This window comes from Microcebus murinus, chromosome 9 (genome assembly GCF_040939455.1).
Source record: "Microcebus murinus isolate Inina chromosome 9, M.murinus_Inina_mat1.0, whole genome shotgun sequence".
In the NCBI taxonomy this organism is placed as follows: Eukaryota; Metazoa; Chordata; class Mammalia; order Primates; family Cheirogaleidae; genus Microcebus; species Microcebus murinus.
In genome coordinates, this window is record NC_134112.1 from 67,181,474 (window position 1) to 67,198,081 (window position 16,608).

The 16,608-nt window shown below is 38.0% G+C and overlaps 1 protein-coding gene across 7 annotated transcripts in view; it reads right to left on the reverse strand.

The window, feature by feature from the left end:
- The window catches only part of DOCK4 (dedicator of cytokinesis 4), a 424,117-nt gene that overhangs the window by 195,218 nt on the left and 212,291 nt on the right, over positions 1-16,608 (reverse strand). For all 7 annotated transcript variants that reach the window (XM_012736139.2, XM_012736138.2, XM_012736141.2 and 4 more), the window contains exon 8: positions 14,835-14,986. In XM_012736139.2, coding sequence (XP_012591593.1) covers positions 14,835-14,986 — 152 coding nt within the window. The remainder of the gene's footprint in view (positions 1-14,834; positions 14,987-16,608) is intronic.

Genomic DNA, 16,608 nt, shown 5'->3' on the forward strand with positions numbered 1-16,608 from the left:
GTCGTTCCCATCTGACACATGAGAAAGCTGGGTCTTGGAGATATCTGGTAAGCTGGCCAAAGTTGCATGGTCGGTCAAGGATGGAGCCAGGATTTTAAAATCCAGAGTTCAATTTGAGAGCCCTGGCTCTTAACCACAAGGCTACCCTGTCTTTGAAAGAACAAAACACCTCAAAAATAGACTAAGAAGAGCAAGACTATGTCACATGAACCAAGGGGTTTTTTTTAGTGTGAATATTCTCAATAAAATTTTAAGAAATAATTTTAAAATGTCTATGTGTAGTGGCCTGTATTCCCAGCTACTTGGGAGGCTGAGGCAGAAGGATCATTTGAGCTCAAAAATTCAAGTCCAACCTGGGCAATATAACGAGACCCCCACCGCTAAAAAAAACAATAAATAACAAACAAAAAACCTGCATGAAGCCAAAAGTAAAATATAAGCCATAACATATCAGGATTGAGGGAGTTTCTTCCCATGACTACCTGTTTATCCAAACTATGACATTCTGATATACTCAAAATGAAGGGCGTGTCTCCACAGCAGAGTCTGGAGGAAATGTCCTTACTGGTGACACAAGTATCAATAATATGGGAGGCACAGTGGGGTCTGAAGATCCTGGTGGCTTCTCTTTTTCTCAACAGGACGCTCCTGGGCTCTGTCCATCGTCCTAAGCCACTCAGAACAGGCCACCCTTTACTAGAAAGGCCAATGTCAAAGATTTTGATATTTTATATGAAATATAGTTTTATATTTCAAAGATTTTTATATTTTATATTTCATTTAGAGATTTTTAAGTCTCTCCGTATGGATTCCTGTTTATCACTTTCTGGCTCACCTCACATTCCGAGTATTGAGTCACCAGACAGTGATTCAACGCACATAAAGTTACACAACGTGTACTTTATCCAAAAACATATGACTCAGTAATATTTGGGGTTGAAACATGTTATATGAAAGACTGGGAAGCTGATCAATCTACAGTAAAGTACAAAATATATTTCTGAAATCATTTTTAACAGTTAAGTATCATTAAAATAGATTTATGGCCTCCCAAAGTAACAGTAACGAGAGAGAAAACATTTAGATGGTCATGTTCTGGTAAATAATAGGAAAAACAACTTAACTGTCATGTTCCTTAATACCCCTATGATATGGTTTGGGTGTTTGGTCTCTCCAAATCTCATGCTGAAATTTGATCCCCAGTGTTGAATGCGGGGCCTGGTGGGAGGTGGATCCCTCATGAACGGCTTGGTGCCCTCCCTGCAATAATGCATGGGTTCTTCTTTCATTACTAATAGTTGACTTGAGAACTGGTTGTTTAAAGGAGGCTTGTACCACCTTGTCCCTCTCTTGCACCTTCTCTCACCATGTGACACATCTGCTCCCCCTTCACCTTCCACCTTGATTGGAAGCTCCCTGAAGCCCTCACCAGAAGCAGATGCTGGCACCGTGTTTCTTGTACAGCCTGCAGAACTGTGAGCCAATAAACCTCTTTTCTTTATAAATCACCCAGCCTCGGGTATTTCCTTTATAGCAAGGTGAATGGATTAATACACCATTCAAATCAATTTTACAAACAAAACAAAATCGCAAGTGAAAAAGCAAAACCACTTGCTTTTTAAATTTAACCATGCTGTGTGCGAAGATGACAATAAATACCCCTGCTACCACGAGTAAGTACAAAGAGAGACACACTAGAAGCCAGGGAGGAAACAATGGGAGCAGGGAGCTGGATGAGGAACAATGAGAAGCGGTAAAGGGATGGTTCCACAGTGCTCACTCTGGAGCCTCTGCCTAAAAGGTAACAGAACACAAAGGTAAGCTCATCTGAATCACTTCTATTTCACTGCTTCTCCTGCATTTTCTCAAATGTTTTCTGGTTGACTAACAGTGTAAGATGCTTCCAACAATCTGTTATGGGAGACCAGAACATGCCACCACAAAATATGCCTCTCTGGCATAAGGATTGCTTAGCTAAAGGCAATTAAGAAGTATATGCAGGAAATCTCTGTGCCCTCCCTTAATCGTCTAAATGCAAGACATAGAATTATAAAGACAAAAGGTATCCTGCTCCCTCTTTTACCAGGGAGAACAAAAGTTAACCATAGAAGACAACTTTAAACCCTTATGGGCCTGGAGATGGCACCAGAGGTATCTACATTAACATCCTTCACCAACCGGCCTTTGTCTGCCACTTCTTTGCCTTCCCACAAGTTGCTGCCCTGGAGACTCAAAGTCCTTTTCCTTTGTCTTGTCACTTAACAAAAAATTTCCTGTTCTTTCTTGAAGATGCTATATAAGCTGGAATTCAAAGCCACCTATTTGACAATTACTTATTCTCTAAGTATATACCATGTATATGTGAAACATACATGTTTATAAACTTCTGTTTTATTCTTCTCTTTTCAATTTGTCTTTTGTTATAGGGGTCCATTCCAACTAAGAATTTATAAAGGTTGAAGAAAAATTATTTTTCTTCCCCAACACTATGAAGAGAGCAGTTACCGTGTGCTTTTCCTGGAATGAGTGGCAAAGGACAACTCAAAATGGAAAAGCTCCAGCAGCACTACAAATTGCTCCTGGCAATTGTTCATTCCAGGCAAGAGTCTTTGGGGAGCAGAGGGAAGGTGTGCTGGTAGCCCTGGAGTGGCCAGTGGACCAAAGGCGCTGGTGCCCACGTGGCAGAGATGAAGGATGAAGTGGCACTGTATGTGAAGGGAATGATCAGCGGTAAAGACAAGGTACCCCTGGCCCTCTCAGCCAGCAGCTCCCAGCCTGTCTGTGTACAACCTTCTCCTAAGAGTTTTATAAAACCCAGGCTCCACCCTGGAAATCCTGACTTACTAGGTCACAATGGACCTAGAAGCTTCCTGCATGTTTAAAAGCCCAGCCATGACAAAGGACCAGTGTTTGACCTCAAAGCCCAGGTCCTAACTAGTCAGGATTACTGATTATCTTTTACAACAGTCATATATACCAGAAAACAGGCAATGTATGCCTGGGATCTTAGGATTAAAGACTTTTTCCCCTTTTTCTGCCATCCACATGGACCGACACAAATAACAGAATTTTTCCTTGGCAATAAATGAAAGCAACTCCTTAAGCAAGTCTTCCTAGATAAGACTATTTACGTGCTTTCTAATTTTAAACCTCAAGCAACATTAGGGTCATGAGCTCTCTTGATTAAAGGGAAATGGAAAGAGGAAGATCCCTGACACCATTGTTTCCACAGGAGTTTAAGAGGAGACAGATGATGTATTTTCTCTTTTTAATATTAATGTCCAAGCCCAGATTCACTTTACAAATATTTGAGTGTTGAGGCTTATATATATATAGGCAGAACGTCTTATGCTTACTCTTCTGGGAATTCACATAATTTGATCATTCAAACACTGTAACTTTGACATTTCATGAGAAAAGAATCACTGTGATCTATATAAGGTAATTATTTTGACCTTTCTAACAATGCCTCTTTGTTACGAAAGTATGTGTAATAAGAAATGTTGAAAGTAAAGTGAACCTGAGCTCTTTATAAGTACTCTGGGTTGAAGCATGCAGTTTCGTGAAAAGGCAAAAAAGCCTTAAATGAAAACAGAATAATAAAAATTCATGTAATTCAAGCTCTGTAAAAATAATAAGTATAATAAATCTTTCATGCATTTATTACCTCAAGAAGATGTTCTTTCTTAAAAAATGAAATTAAGTCAAAATCAAATTTCCCTTTCAACATTTTACTGATAGATTCTTTGTACTCATTACAACTTTAAAAAATGAAAACTATCTAAATCATCATTTAATACTACTTATTAATTACATGGCACATTCAATTATACTTTTTAAATCACAGATGCTTTTTTAACCAGAGAGCTACGAAGCCTCTGAACTGATAGGCAAATGTTAATGTGCATGAGACTAGGTATATTTATTTTCTGCTGCAGTCTATAGTTTATGTAAGTTTAAAGAATCTTTAGGCACTAAAAAGGTTAGGAACCATTGCTTTAGACACCAGAAGTACTTCTGTGAAATTAAAATTGCAATATAGGATACCATACGAAGGGACGGTATAGAAACTCTGACCTTAAAAATGTTTCTCGACTTAAAGTTTATTAATATTTTGAACATTAGCAGAATATAAGTTCCATGAAGGCAGGTGTTTTTCCCCCACTTTATTCACTGATGTGTCCCCAACAATGCCCAGATGAGTGTCAGCAACAATTGTTTGCCGAATGAATAAACAACAAACATTGGCAATTCCATAGGAATAGTGAAAAATTTATGATGCTTAATTGAAATAAAAATAAGATTCAGTCTCGTTAACTTGTAGTCCAAAATCTCTAAATGGAAATACTTAGGGGAAGATGTTATACATTTATCTGACCATTGTTATGTACTTTTACCATGACAGTGTTTGCAAATGATGCTCCCTAGAGACAGGTCTGAGAGCACAGTTCTGGTTAACACACTGTAACATGAAACATTTCTGATGCGCTCAACACTTTGAGTTCTCTCTCTTATTAATAAGCACATCCCCACTGGAGTAGAAGGATGAGAGCAAAGATTAAGACAATAATGGCATGATGTCTTAATGCTTTCCCTCAACAACAATGGAAGACTTTTAAGCTTCCTTTAACTGCATCAATCCCCACCCTGTGTCAAGCACTCTGCTAAGCACTGGGAACATAAAGATGATGAGAGGGTAAAGTCTATCTTTGGAAAAGGAACTAACAAAGGCCATATCATTAATAATTCCTTTGTCGATGTTGAATCATCTTACAATATAAATGGTGTCGAATACCAAAGAAGTCCTTTCAGGGTGGGTTGCTATGTGTGACCTTAGCTTACTCTGTAGGGAACTTAGGAAAACTAAATTATTCTGAATTCCCTACAGAGAGCTGACACAGGGTAGAGGAAGAAAGACAGAGATGACCAGAATTCTAGTGAAAAGAACATCAAACTTGCCATCTTTTAAAACCAAGAATGGGGCTAAAAGGGCCTTCTGGTCACCTTTTAAAATCCTGTACTATTTAAGTAAAAATACCTAAATAGGTACTTGGAGCTAAAGGAAAAGAGAAAGTCAATTCTGAGTTCATTAGCTCTTAAGTTTTTGGTTTTCTGCAACTTCAAATTTCTAGTCACTTACTATTTATAATAATGCAGTAATTTATAATTTCAAAAATATTAATATTTGGAATTGCCTGGGTCAGTTCTACTCTCAGTGTTCTAAGTATGAATAAAGCATTTGTTTGCTTGTTTTGTTTTAATTTAGATCGTCCTCTTGGCTGATTTCTTATTTCAAATCTCTCCCATTAAAGGACATCATCACATCTCTAAAGCAATTATGTGGATTTTTATGGGACACAGAAGTGTGTCCAAAAGGGAAGTAAACCGCAGATCTGATTAACTCCACAGTGTCAACAACCCCAATTTTCATGCACCTGCTAGAATAATCCAATGATGGAGAAAAGGGAGGGTAGACAGCAGGAGTGCCTTTCAGCCAGAGGCCCAAGGGAAGGTCACCGTGGGTCACTGACAGGCAGACACCCACAGAGAAATCTGTGCCAGCATGTCTAGACACAGCAGGAAATGCTCTGGGCTGTATGGAATAGTTGATATTGCTATTAATACAATCCAAGGAGGGTCTCCGAATGCCTTCTCCATCTATTTTTACTCTCAAACAGAGTTGTACTCCCTGCACATCTGGCCTGTCAGTCTCTTTCCCTATATTGTTGTTTTGCTTTGGGGAGGTTACAACTTTGAATTTCCTTTAGCATAAAAAACTATAAAAACAGACCTATGCCCACTACCCTTCAACATTCAAAACAATAAATGCTAATTTATGTAAAAATATAGATGCTGAACTTGTGTGATCGGGCCATAATAAGTTGTAAATGATGTATGAAACAAGAAAAGCTAGCACAGTGCCCTAGTCTGGGACAAATAATGATTCTCCCTGATAGCTCCCTTCTGTAGGGAGCTCTAGAAAAATTTTAGCAGTAACTGAGTCTTTTCAAAAGAAGCACAGTTCTTTCATTTCCTTTTAAAAATGAAAAGGCTATTAGATCATATCAGTCTCTGAAGAGAGCTGCTGGAAGCTATGGTTGTAATTTCTTGGATTCTCATCATCGTAACACAGAATTCCCAATCTTCTCATTCCTTTCCACCTGTGATGTTTCAGTCTCTAACACTACACCGCCTGCATCGGATCCCTATTTCTGGAGCTCCCCCACCCCACAAAGCTAACTTGGGAGCCAGATTCACTACCAATTTCAGATGTCTCCCATTGGCATGGCCCTCCCTGCACTCAGCAATTCTGTTGTCCTTCACTAACTCGCTTCCTATTATACTTATTATTTTTTTTACACCCAGTATTTATTTAACATTTTATTTATTTTGAATTGACAGATGGAAATTATATGTATTTATCATGTGGAACATGTCATTTTGAAATATGTATACACTGTGGAATGGCTAAATCAAGCTAATTAACATTTGCTTTACCTCGTACACTAATTTTTTGTGATGAAAACATTTAAATCTATGCTTAGCAATTTTCAAGTATATAATACATTGTTATGAACTACAGTCACCATGTTGTACAACAGATCTCTTGGAGGCATTCCTCCTAACTAAAATTTTGTATCCTTTGACCACATTCCCAATCCCCTCCCCCAGCCTCTGAGGACCACTTTTCTACTCTTTATTTCTATGAGTTCAACTTTTTTATTATACTCCACATGTAAGTGAGATCATGCAGTATTTATCTTTCAGTACCTGGCTTATGTCATTTAACATAATGTCCTCCAGGTTCATCATGTTGTCACAGATGACAGGATTTCCTTCTTTAAGGCTGAATAGTATTTCATTGTGTGTGTGTGTGTATACATACACACACACATATATATACACACACTATATTTTCTTTATCCTTTCATCCATTGATGGACACTTAGGTTGAATCCACATCTTGGCTAGTGTGAATAGTGCTGCAGTTACCATGGGCGTGCAAGCATTTCTTGATATGCCAATTGATATGCCAATTGCATTTCCTTTGGATACACACCCAGTAGTGGGACTGCTGGATCTTGATCACTCTCTTGCTCAAAGTCCGCCTACCCTCCTCTTGCAACTCACTTTCAGTCCTAAATTCCTTTCTGGTCTCACTTTTGCTCTCCAATGGCAGTTGATCTTATTTTCCACTTTACTTACAAAAGATCAAGGCCACAAACCCCAAATCTCTTTATTTCATCTCAGCATTTTATGCCCACTTTACTGCCCTCACTTCCCACATTAATAAAAGAAGTGTCCTTCCTCTTTTTCAAAGTAGAGGCCTTCACTTGTGTCCTGAACCCCTTCTGCCATTTGCTCAGGATTCACCTCTGGATCTCAGCTGGGCTTTGTACTGCTGGCCCACAATGCACACTCCTGTGCACTGGCATAACGAGTGAATGAACAAGCAAATGGTTAGAGGTAATATGCCTTCTCTACTTTTTAATTTTTATTTTATTTTATTTCAGCATATTATGGGGATACAAATGTTAAGGTTACATATATTACCCTTGCCCCCCCCTCAAGTCAGAGCTTCAAGCGTGTCCATCCCCCAGATGGTACATAATATGCCTTCTTATAACTGGGATGTCCTCCCTTTTGGGAGGATAGACGTATACATATGTCGAGTTCCTAGGAAGGTGGTCCGTATATAGACACAGGACTCTGCGTAAGCATATAAGGTATTTTCTCTCACAGAATCTTTATTAATCTTCTAAACGCTGCCTACTTTGCTTTTTTATATGTGAGTCAAGCCTCATGCTTTAAAGGCAATATTGTTATAATGTATGTGTCACATGATACTGAATGTCCTAGACCATTAGGAAAACATTCCTCTTACGTTTTGTCAAATATTTTAACAAAAATATAACTGCCAGTTCATATAAGCCCAAGTAGACTGTTCTAGGCAGAAAAGAATTCAGACTATCCCATCGAGTGGCTAGTGATTAAACCAAACTAGTGTTCTTTAAAGAGATTGAAAAATATGTCTGCCCTCATTGCTTTATGACCTGTATTCAGAAAACATTAATAAATTTTAAGCAGGTAATTCATTACTGGTACACTCCATATGTTAGAAGTTAAACCAAGAGCTCATAAACCTGTCACAGGGAATCCACAACCATTAAATTTGTCATACTTTCTCCACCTATTCCTTTTTGCTTTCTCTTTCTCTTTTTTCATCCTATTGCTGAAGTAGTTTAAAGCAAATCATACCTCTGATTCCATTTTACATGTTTACTAACAGGTCTCTCTAAATCTTACATAACTATACTACCATATACCTAAAATTAAAAAAAAAAAACCATCAACAATCTCTTGGAAGATATGATTTCTTTAAGAATTCAAGAGCAACCACCACATTATCACTTCTGGTTATGTTAAAGTATATTTCCTGTATTGGCTTTTTTTTTTAAATCATCATCACTATACCTAAGATTTACTGACCAATTACCAGGTGGCAATCATTACAGTAAGAATTTAATCCGCAAGTAATCCCATGGGGAAAGTATTGTTATTATCCTCGCTCAGCAGATAAGTTAACAGCCCTAAGAGACTTGAAGGAACTTGCCAAAGCTGATGTACCTACTAAATGACAAAGCCAGAATTTGAACCCCAGCCATCTGACAACAGGATCTGGCCTCGCAAATGCTACATATAATGAGGCAAAAGATACAGGAAGGTATGTGTCTTGAGGTTGGACAGATATTCATTCATATATATTTCAGAGTTCAGTCGGAATCCATGTAAAAAAAATCTGTGCCTCACCAATTGTATTCGCTACCTATCTTTTCTTTAAATGATAAAATGATACACTGAATAGAAGGTAATAGTAGGAAACATAAAATTTATATAGAAATAAGGCATTTCAAAGAAATGGAGTGTTAACTGTATGATGGCAAAAAAAATACCTAATATCAGAAAAGTATGTGAATAAGTTACCAGCAAAAAGTAAACCTCAACTGTATTCAACCACTAGGATGAGACTCTTTTTTTTTTTTTTTTCCAGACAGAGTCTCACTGTGTTGCCCGGGCTAGAGTGCCGTGGCATCAGCCGAGCTCACAGCAACCTCAAACTCCTAGGCTCAAGGGATCCTCCTGCCTCAGCCTCCCAAGTAGCTGGGACTACAGGCACTTGCAACCATGCCGGCTAATTTTTTTCCATTTTTAGTTTCCTGGCTAATTTTTTTTTTTCTATTTTTTAGTAGAGATGGGGTCTCACTCTTGCTCAGGCTGGTCTCAAACTCCTGATTTCAAGCGATCCTTTGGGCTCGACCTCCCAGAGTGCTGGGATTACAGGCATGAGCCGCTGCACCTGGCCTAGGATGACACTTTTTGTATTTAATCCTTAGGATGAGACTTTTTCCACAAGTACTATCCTTTTGCTGTTTCCTCAAATTAAAGCCAGTGCCAGCAGCTTGCATGCATGGGCAGCCCCATACTAAAATGAGTACCAACTGGAGCCACTCAGGTCCTATTAAATATACTCTCTGATGAGAATGAAATACAGTAACAGATTAGTCCCAAGACAAATTTACAACTTTAATTAACGAAGCCTTAAAATACATTGGTAAACAAAGTAATGAAAGTTGTAAGGGAGGCAGTCAACCACTGAACTGTGTCATTTGCACTGGTCCCTATAATTTGCAGTTTATTGTAGATTAGTTGACACATATCAACACAGGAAAGAAAAGAATTAATATATACATCCGTATCTGCACAGCCTATGGAAAGAATAAACACTATGACTATTCCTACCACCATATAATACAACAGGCAATTTTAAATGCAAGCTAAAGGAGACACGGTAGCATATAATGCTAAGCAGTTTGGTTTCTTTATTTAACACAAACTCATATTCCCAAACCTATATGTTAGTTTAGGTACATGCACTCCCTTCTCTTTCTTCCTTGCTCTGGCTCATAGCTAATCTCCTCAGCAGCAAACAAAGTCTGTTTCCTGAGGTCTCCTAATGGGCCTTGATCCATCAATGGTTTCCCCTCTCCCTCATTACTGGATCCTTCCTGTCAATTCTTAACAGGTCAAGTCTCTCCCACTCTAGTTTCTTAAGAAAACAAACCCTCCAAGGACCCCTTACTACACACTGGAGAGTAAAAATTGGCTAAGAAAAAAGAAAAGCATAGTTAATGAGAACAGGTGTAGAACAGTGATTTAGAATACAGATTCCTGTGTAGATGGTCATATTAAAATACCAGCGCCACCATGTATCAGCTGTATGACCCTGGGCAAGTTATTAATCACTCTGTGCCTCAGTTTCCCCACCTATAAAAATGGGAATATTAGTAGTGCCTACCTCATACAGTGTCAGAAGGAATAAGTTAATATTTTTTAAAGAGCTTAGAATATTAACTGGCACATAGTAAGCATTGCATAAGTGTTTGTTAAAAGAATGCAATAAAATAAAATTACAGATGATAGGCAGAGAATTTATTTTCTGTTTTTCCCAGCTACACCCTTGTGGAATGAGGAAATCATAAGCTTTCAACCAGATAAATACTCTCTAAAAATATTTTAGAGAGTATAATACAGCAAATTCTTTTTTTTTTTTTTTTTACTAATAATTATCTTTCAAAAAATTGTGTTAAGACTGTACAAAACTCAAAGTGTGTTACTTTTGCTGATCCAATGTACTGTGCCTTCATGGGACTCTGGCTGGTGCCTGTCACATGAACAACAGAGGAAGGTAAACTGGAAAAGCAGCCTAGGGTGGGGGGACATGAACAGGATGCTGTCAGAATGTGCCGGAATCTTTACCGACAGTCTCAGCGAGCCTGTAACACACATCAGAGGCCTAACATTTTGGCCCACCTTCAGGCAGATTCGGTAATTGTTTTGAGATAAGTTAATGGGCTTTCTAAAGATGGGAAAGCTTCAGTGGCAATTTAAGTTTTTATCAGGAAATGTTCCCTTCCTGGTACTGAGGAGATATTATGTGCTTCACAATTTTACTGAGCTAGAAAGGGAGTATTTTCACATGTTGGCTCCTTTTAGTATTTGACACCTCTAACTACTGAATCTAAGATTGTGATCACTAGCATATAGTAAGAGCTGATGCTACTTTGCTATTCTTAAAGTATTTTGAAAAGGACACAATTTCAAAGACCAATTTTTATAGCATGGAATATCTCTGAGGCCCTATATTAGTTCCAGTATTATCATTGTCAATAATTCATGACAATTTATCATTAAGACTATCGGTCTCTAAAGCTCTAATTCTGGCCAATAAAATCCTGTTCGGAGACAGACATTTGCAAATACGGAAGCCCCGAAGGAGCAACTCTGGTCAGGGTGCTGGTGTCGAGGGTGAGAGGCCAGGCTTTGGCTGGACCGCTGGCTTTGCAGCTCTGTTTCTCCTTGTGCCGCTGACGTGAGCTCAGGCCCCTCGCCTGACCTCTCTCTGTCTCGGCTTCCTCGCCTACATAATTGGTGCTAATCACAATATATTTAAAGCACTCAGAAAAAAGCCTGGCAGATGTTTAGTGCTCAATGAATGCTGGCTGTTTGCTTCTTAAAAAAGGAATATTAAAAACACAAAAAAGTCCTAACGGGTTGTCTGTCTTGTGAGAGGAATAAACATACTCCTTTCCCAATCACTCCTCTACAGGTTTTTCACATGTCGGCCCTTCCACCTGGACCTGGACCAGGTAACACCCTGTGATCAATGGTCAAGATTGTACTTTATTTTCTATAAATTACAGCGCTAATGATTCTATTTAACAATAGAAGCATTCACTTTACTCTTTTTCCCCCTGATTCTCATTGTTTGCAATTAGACTATAAACTCTCAAAAAGAAGTAAATCGAATGACAAAGAAATTATAAGGAATTTAAGAGAAAGAGGGAAGCTATAGCTGAAATATTACTTATAAGACATCACCCAGCCACAATATATGGAATCTTATTTGGATTTTGATTTGAACAATTGTTTAAAAAAAATAATATAAGTCAATGGAGGGAATGTGAATACTATGGGAAATAGATATTTGATGATATTAAAGAAATACTAATTTTTTGGGTGATAATTTCTTCATAGTTCCCTTTTTTACGTCTGAAAATGATATGAGGTCAACAATGTGCCTAAAAATAATCCGAGGGCAAAGAGGACGACTGGAAAGGGACGTGGTTAAAACAAGATGATCAGTCCTGGGTAGACAGTTGTTGAAGCTGAAGGTGGGTGCATGAGAGTCCCTGACAATATTCTACTTTTTTAACATGTCTGAAACGCTGTAAAATAGAAAGTTAAAAAAAGGAATACATGATGATTTTAAAACATCCATAAAGAAGTAAAAACATAACAGTAACTTAAAATCACATCTTACATTTGTAATACTTTTTTTATGAAAATATGCAAACACTGCATACTCATTAGCTATGCCAGGGGGAATGAGGGAAACAAGAATTGTTACCGGTTCCAAGACGAAGGAAAAACTAGAAGTAGGGCTTCTGTGTCACCGTCACCTGCAGAGACAAGAGTCAAGCCCAGTCTTTAGATCTGTGCATCCTATGGCCTCTTCACACGGGGACGGTGACACTGCCCTATGTTACTGGCAGTTTGAACCAAATCCACTCATGACGAGGTTTTGTACACTCCCTAAAAGAAAACAATCTCTGTGCTGCCTAAAGCCTCAGAAGAGTCAAGAAAACAAACCTGAGATTGTTCCGAACATCCAGTAAACATATATTGTGATTCTCATTCACTCTTTTGCTAATCACCTTCACGGTGATTATGAGTTTGAGAGGTGAGAGCCACAGATGGCTGAATGCAGAGGGTAGAAGCAGGGGATAGGGATTCAGACTTGATTTCTCCCGGGGTCATTACAGATCAGGTGGGATACTGGAGGAGAGAGGAAGAGGGAAGAGGGCAGAACCAGGGGCGGGGGGTGAAGAGAAAGAGGGGGAGGGAAAGGGGGAGAGGAGAGGGAGGGAGGCAGTCGTGGTAGCCCAGCCACAGTACAGACCAGGAAAATGACCCAGCTTCTCACTTGAACTTGGGGACCACAAAGACAGTATTTTGGTGGATCCTACACTCAAGATTATTTTCCTACTTTTGCCAAATAAATAGGAATAAAATAAGGAGAACTCTGGAGATCAATCTAGAATGTTTTAGAAAATTTGAAAATGTTTATAACATGACAAAACTCAGAAACAAGCTAGTATTCTAAATTAATACAACCCTACATTAATGCAATTTGAATATTAGTAGCAATGTGTCATCCTCAAATACTGAGCTTAACAGTAATAACCAAAAGAATGACCTCATTTCTCCCTTTTTCATTCTATAAGATTTGTTAAATTGTTAAAGAAACCATATATTATACAATGTTATAAAGATTTTGTTAACTAAACTACCCATAAACCAGACACACTTTAATATGTAAGCAGGTATTATCTCTAAATAATCTTTCACATTTCTAAAGTAACTGCTGAGTGGTAACTTGGATCCGTTTTTCATGCTTTTCACTTCCCATTTTAGTAGTGCTGATTTGTGAAGGGGAAAGGTCTTTTCACACACTGATTCATTTCCTCCAACAGTGCAGAAAGTAGATTTTGAAACTGTATTACCATTGTTATTTCCACACCTCATAAATTCTGTCCCTGTTGCACAAAAACACTACCTTCTAATTCTATGGACACAGTTCATGGTCAAGAGATAAAAAGTACACTTACTAGCAGATAATGATATAAATAGCAGATAATCATATAAATTAATTCGCCGAGGATTTATTGCTATAAATGCATTAAAAATAAAGTTCACATATATTTCCTAGAAAAAGAAAGCTATTTTACCAGAAAAGAACTATTCTAAGATTATTCTGTGTTTATAAAACAATATATGTAACTCAGTATTGCTTAAGGTGTTAACATCTATTTTCATAAGCATTCATTTTAAAGGAAAGTACAGTTGGGTCATTACATGTGATTTGCATGATTCAATTTTAATTCTCAATTTAAATGTAAAATTTTCAATTAAAAAGTTGTCATGCTTTGCACTTAACTTTAAAACAAAAGTCACTGTCATTTTTCTTTTCATGTATTTTGAAGACATATTTTTGGAAGTCAGATGTTTGGGACTAGTATGTCTTTTAAATAAAACTTAATATTTTAGATTATGAAGAAAAAACCATTTAAAACATAAAATCTCAACAGGAGTTGAGACTTTTGGATAACCATCCAAAACATCCACTACAAATCTTTTTTTAAATACTGAGAGCTTGTCATAAGGAATTGCAACAGGTAAGACACAGAGAAAGGAGAAAGAAAAGAAAAAAGTGAAAACTATCACTTCACAGCTCTGAAACTTCAATGGGAAGGATTCCGAGTATTTAGCTGTCTCTTGATACTATTTGATCCAGATTTGGTAAGAATAACATAATTGTTTACTGAACATTTGAAAGATACAGTGGTTGACCTTGATAAGCAAACCAACTTCAGACTCTGGAGAAACGATATCTTCCTTGCATTACCAATACAAAAGAACTAAAGCAAATAACAGACTTGACATCAATGCCATGCTTCCATTTAATATCAATTATTATGATCCCATAGCCCTTTTGAATTTTTCAGAGAACTTTGCATGCATCATCCCACCTAGCCTCAGGGAAATATACAGAAGACAGACAGCTTGGAAACTCAGAGCATCCAGGTGAGAAAATGCAGGCTGATTGAGTAAAAGTGTACAAGATCATACATCTTAAAGCTTGCCAATCGAAAATATCCCCCATTCTAACATTAACGGAACATAATTCAAGTCCTAGCTCCGTGTGCAGTTACCTGATGGGTCGATTCTCTTTACTGTCAAAGAGCGAGAAGATGACCTCCAGCTCCTCACCCAGGTTGGAACACATGAGGCTCTTCATCTGGACAAAGAGGTGGTGACAGCTGGCCTGGACTGGGGTGTCTTTCTTCCGATGGCGATGTTCCATCTGAATGACACCCCCAACAAAAACACAATCAGCATGGACTGAAGACAATAATAAAATCCAAAAACTAGCTAGCTAGGGCATGACTGTGATGTCCTATCTAATAAGTTTTTTCTGCTGTGAATTTGGCATCTAATTGGATGTTCAATTCCAAATTTTCTCCAACTTCTAAAATAAGAAACTATGAAGTTTATAGATCATCAAAGAATCTTGCTTTAAGAATTTTAAAAACCATTAATGTTAAAAATGGTAACAACTCACTGAGTAGATTCAGGAAGCAGAAAGTTCAAAGGATTCTTGCTCCTTTATTAACTCCCAAGACAACAAATTATTAGTCATGTTTTTTAAAAAAAAGCACACTAAATTATATTTAAATTATAACTTCTCATTTCTTATAATTAAATGTTCTTTTAGATTACACTAAATTGCAAAGTCGTAGTGGTTGTCTGAGACAGGCTGAGGCAAACAATATTCTATCCCAAGAGCAAGAAAATGTTCCTAACTTGCTGTGGTGCTGTAGGGAGACCTAGGGAAGCCGACAAGGTGTCTAAAGGTAGGAATAGCATCTATGTCTACCTCTCATCCTGTTCTCAATATAGCCAGTCAAGGCTACACGTGGGAAGCAAGACCAGAAATGAGAGTTCCTAAAGATTGAGGGAGGGAAGGAGCCACCCGTAAATCTAGAGGGGAGGAGAACGTGGGGACAATCATTCACGCAACAGGCATTTGTTAAGTATCTACTGTGTGCCAAGCGCTGGGAATGCAACTACTAAAAACAGAAACAGTCCACACCTTCATGGAGCTTATATCTACTATGGTGGGGAGGCAGGGAGCAGACATGAACACAACCGTCCTTACATAAAACTGCAACTGTGATGAATGGAGCAGAAGACCCAGATTCTGATGAGAGAAGGGAGGATTTGACTTGAATCTGGGCAGTCAGAGAAGGCTTCCTGGGAAAGTGACACCTTAGCTGAGAGCATAAGAAGGTACGGGAGTTACCTATGTAGGACAGGGCTCCTCAAACTGCTTGTAGTGAGGGACCAGATTGTGTCCCCCACTAATCCACTGCAGACTGATTCTTTCATAAAATGCAATAGGAATGCAATGGCAATGTCAACATGTTATAAAGGTTTCCAATCATTTACTTGCCAATTTTATACTTGGACCAGTTACTGACAGTTCATGGTCCAGCCAGTTCTTGGAACACACTTTTGAATAGCACTGATTCAGGATAAGAGTACAAGAAAAACACATAGAAAGGCCTCTGTATTAGCAGAACAGGTGCTAAGAATGTAGAGGATTATCGCTTTCATAACACAGACTCCTAAGGGAACCACCTCTTTTGTATCACTTGACAATTAAAAGAAACAGTTCAGGGTAAATTTTAACTCCATCATAAATGGAGACGTAGCCTTTGTTGGGAGTTAAGGTACATGACCTCATTTCTACATTAGCTTTTTTTTAAAGCTTCTAAGTAGAGTTCAATAAATACTGAATGACCAATTTTTGAAGCCAAATGCCATCTAAATTTACAGTTGTAAATGCAACAGCATAAAAATCACCAGAATTTGTTCATGCTTTTGACTTTTATTTTTTACTACTTGACAAGTAAAGGGTGAAAA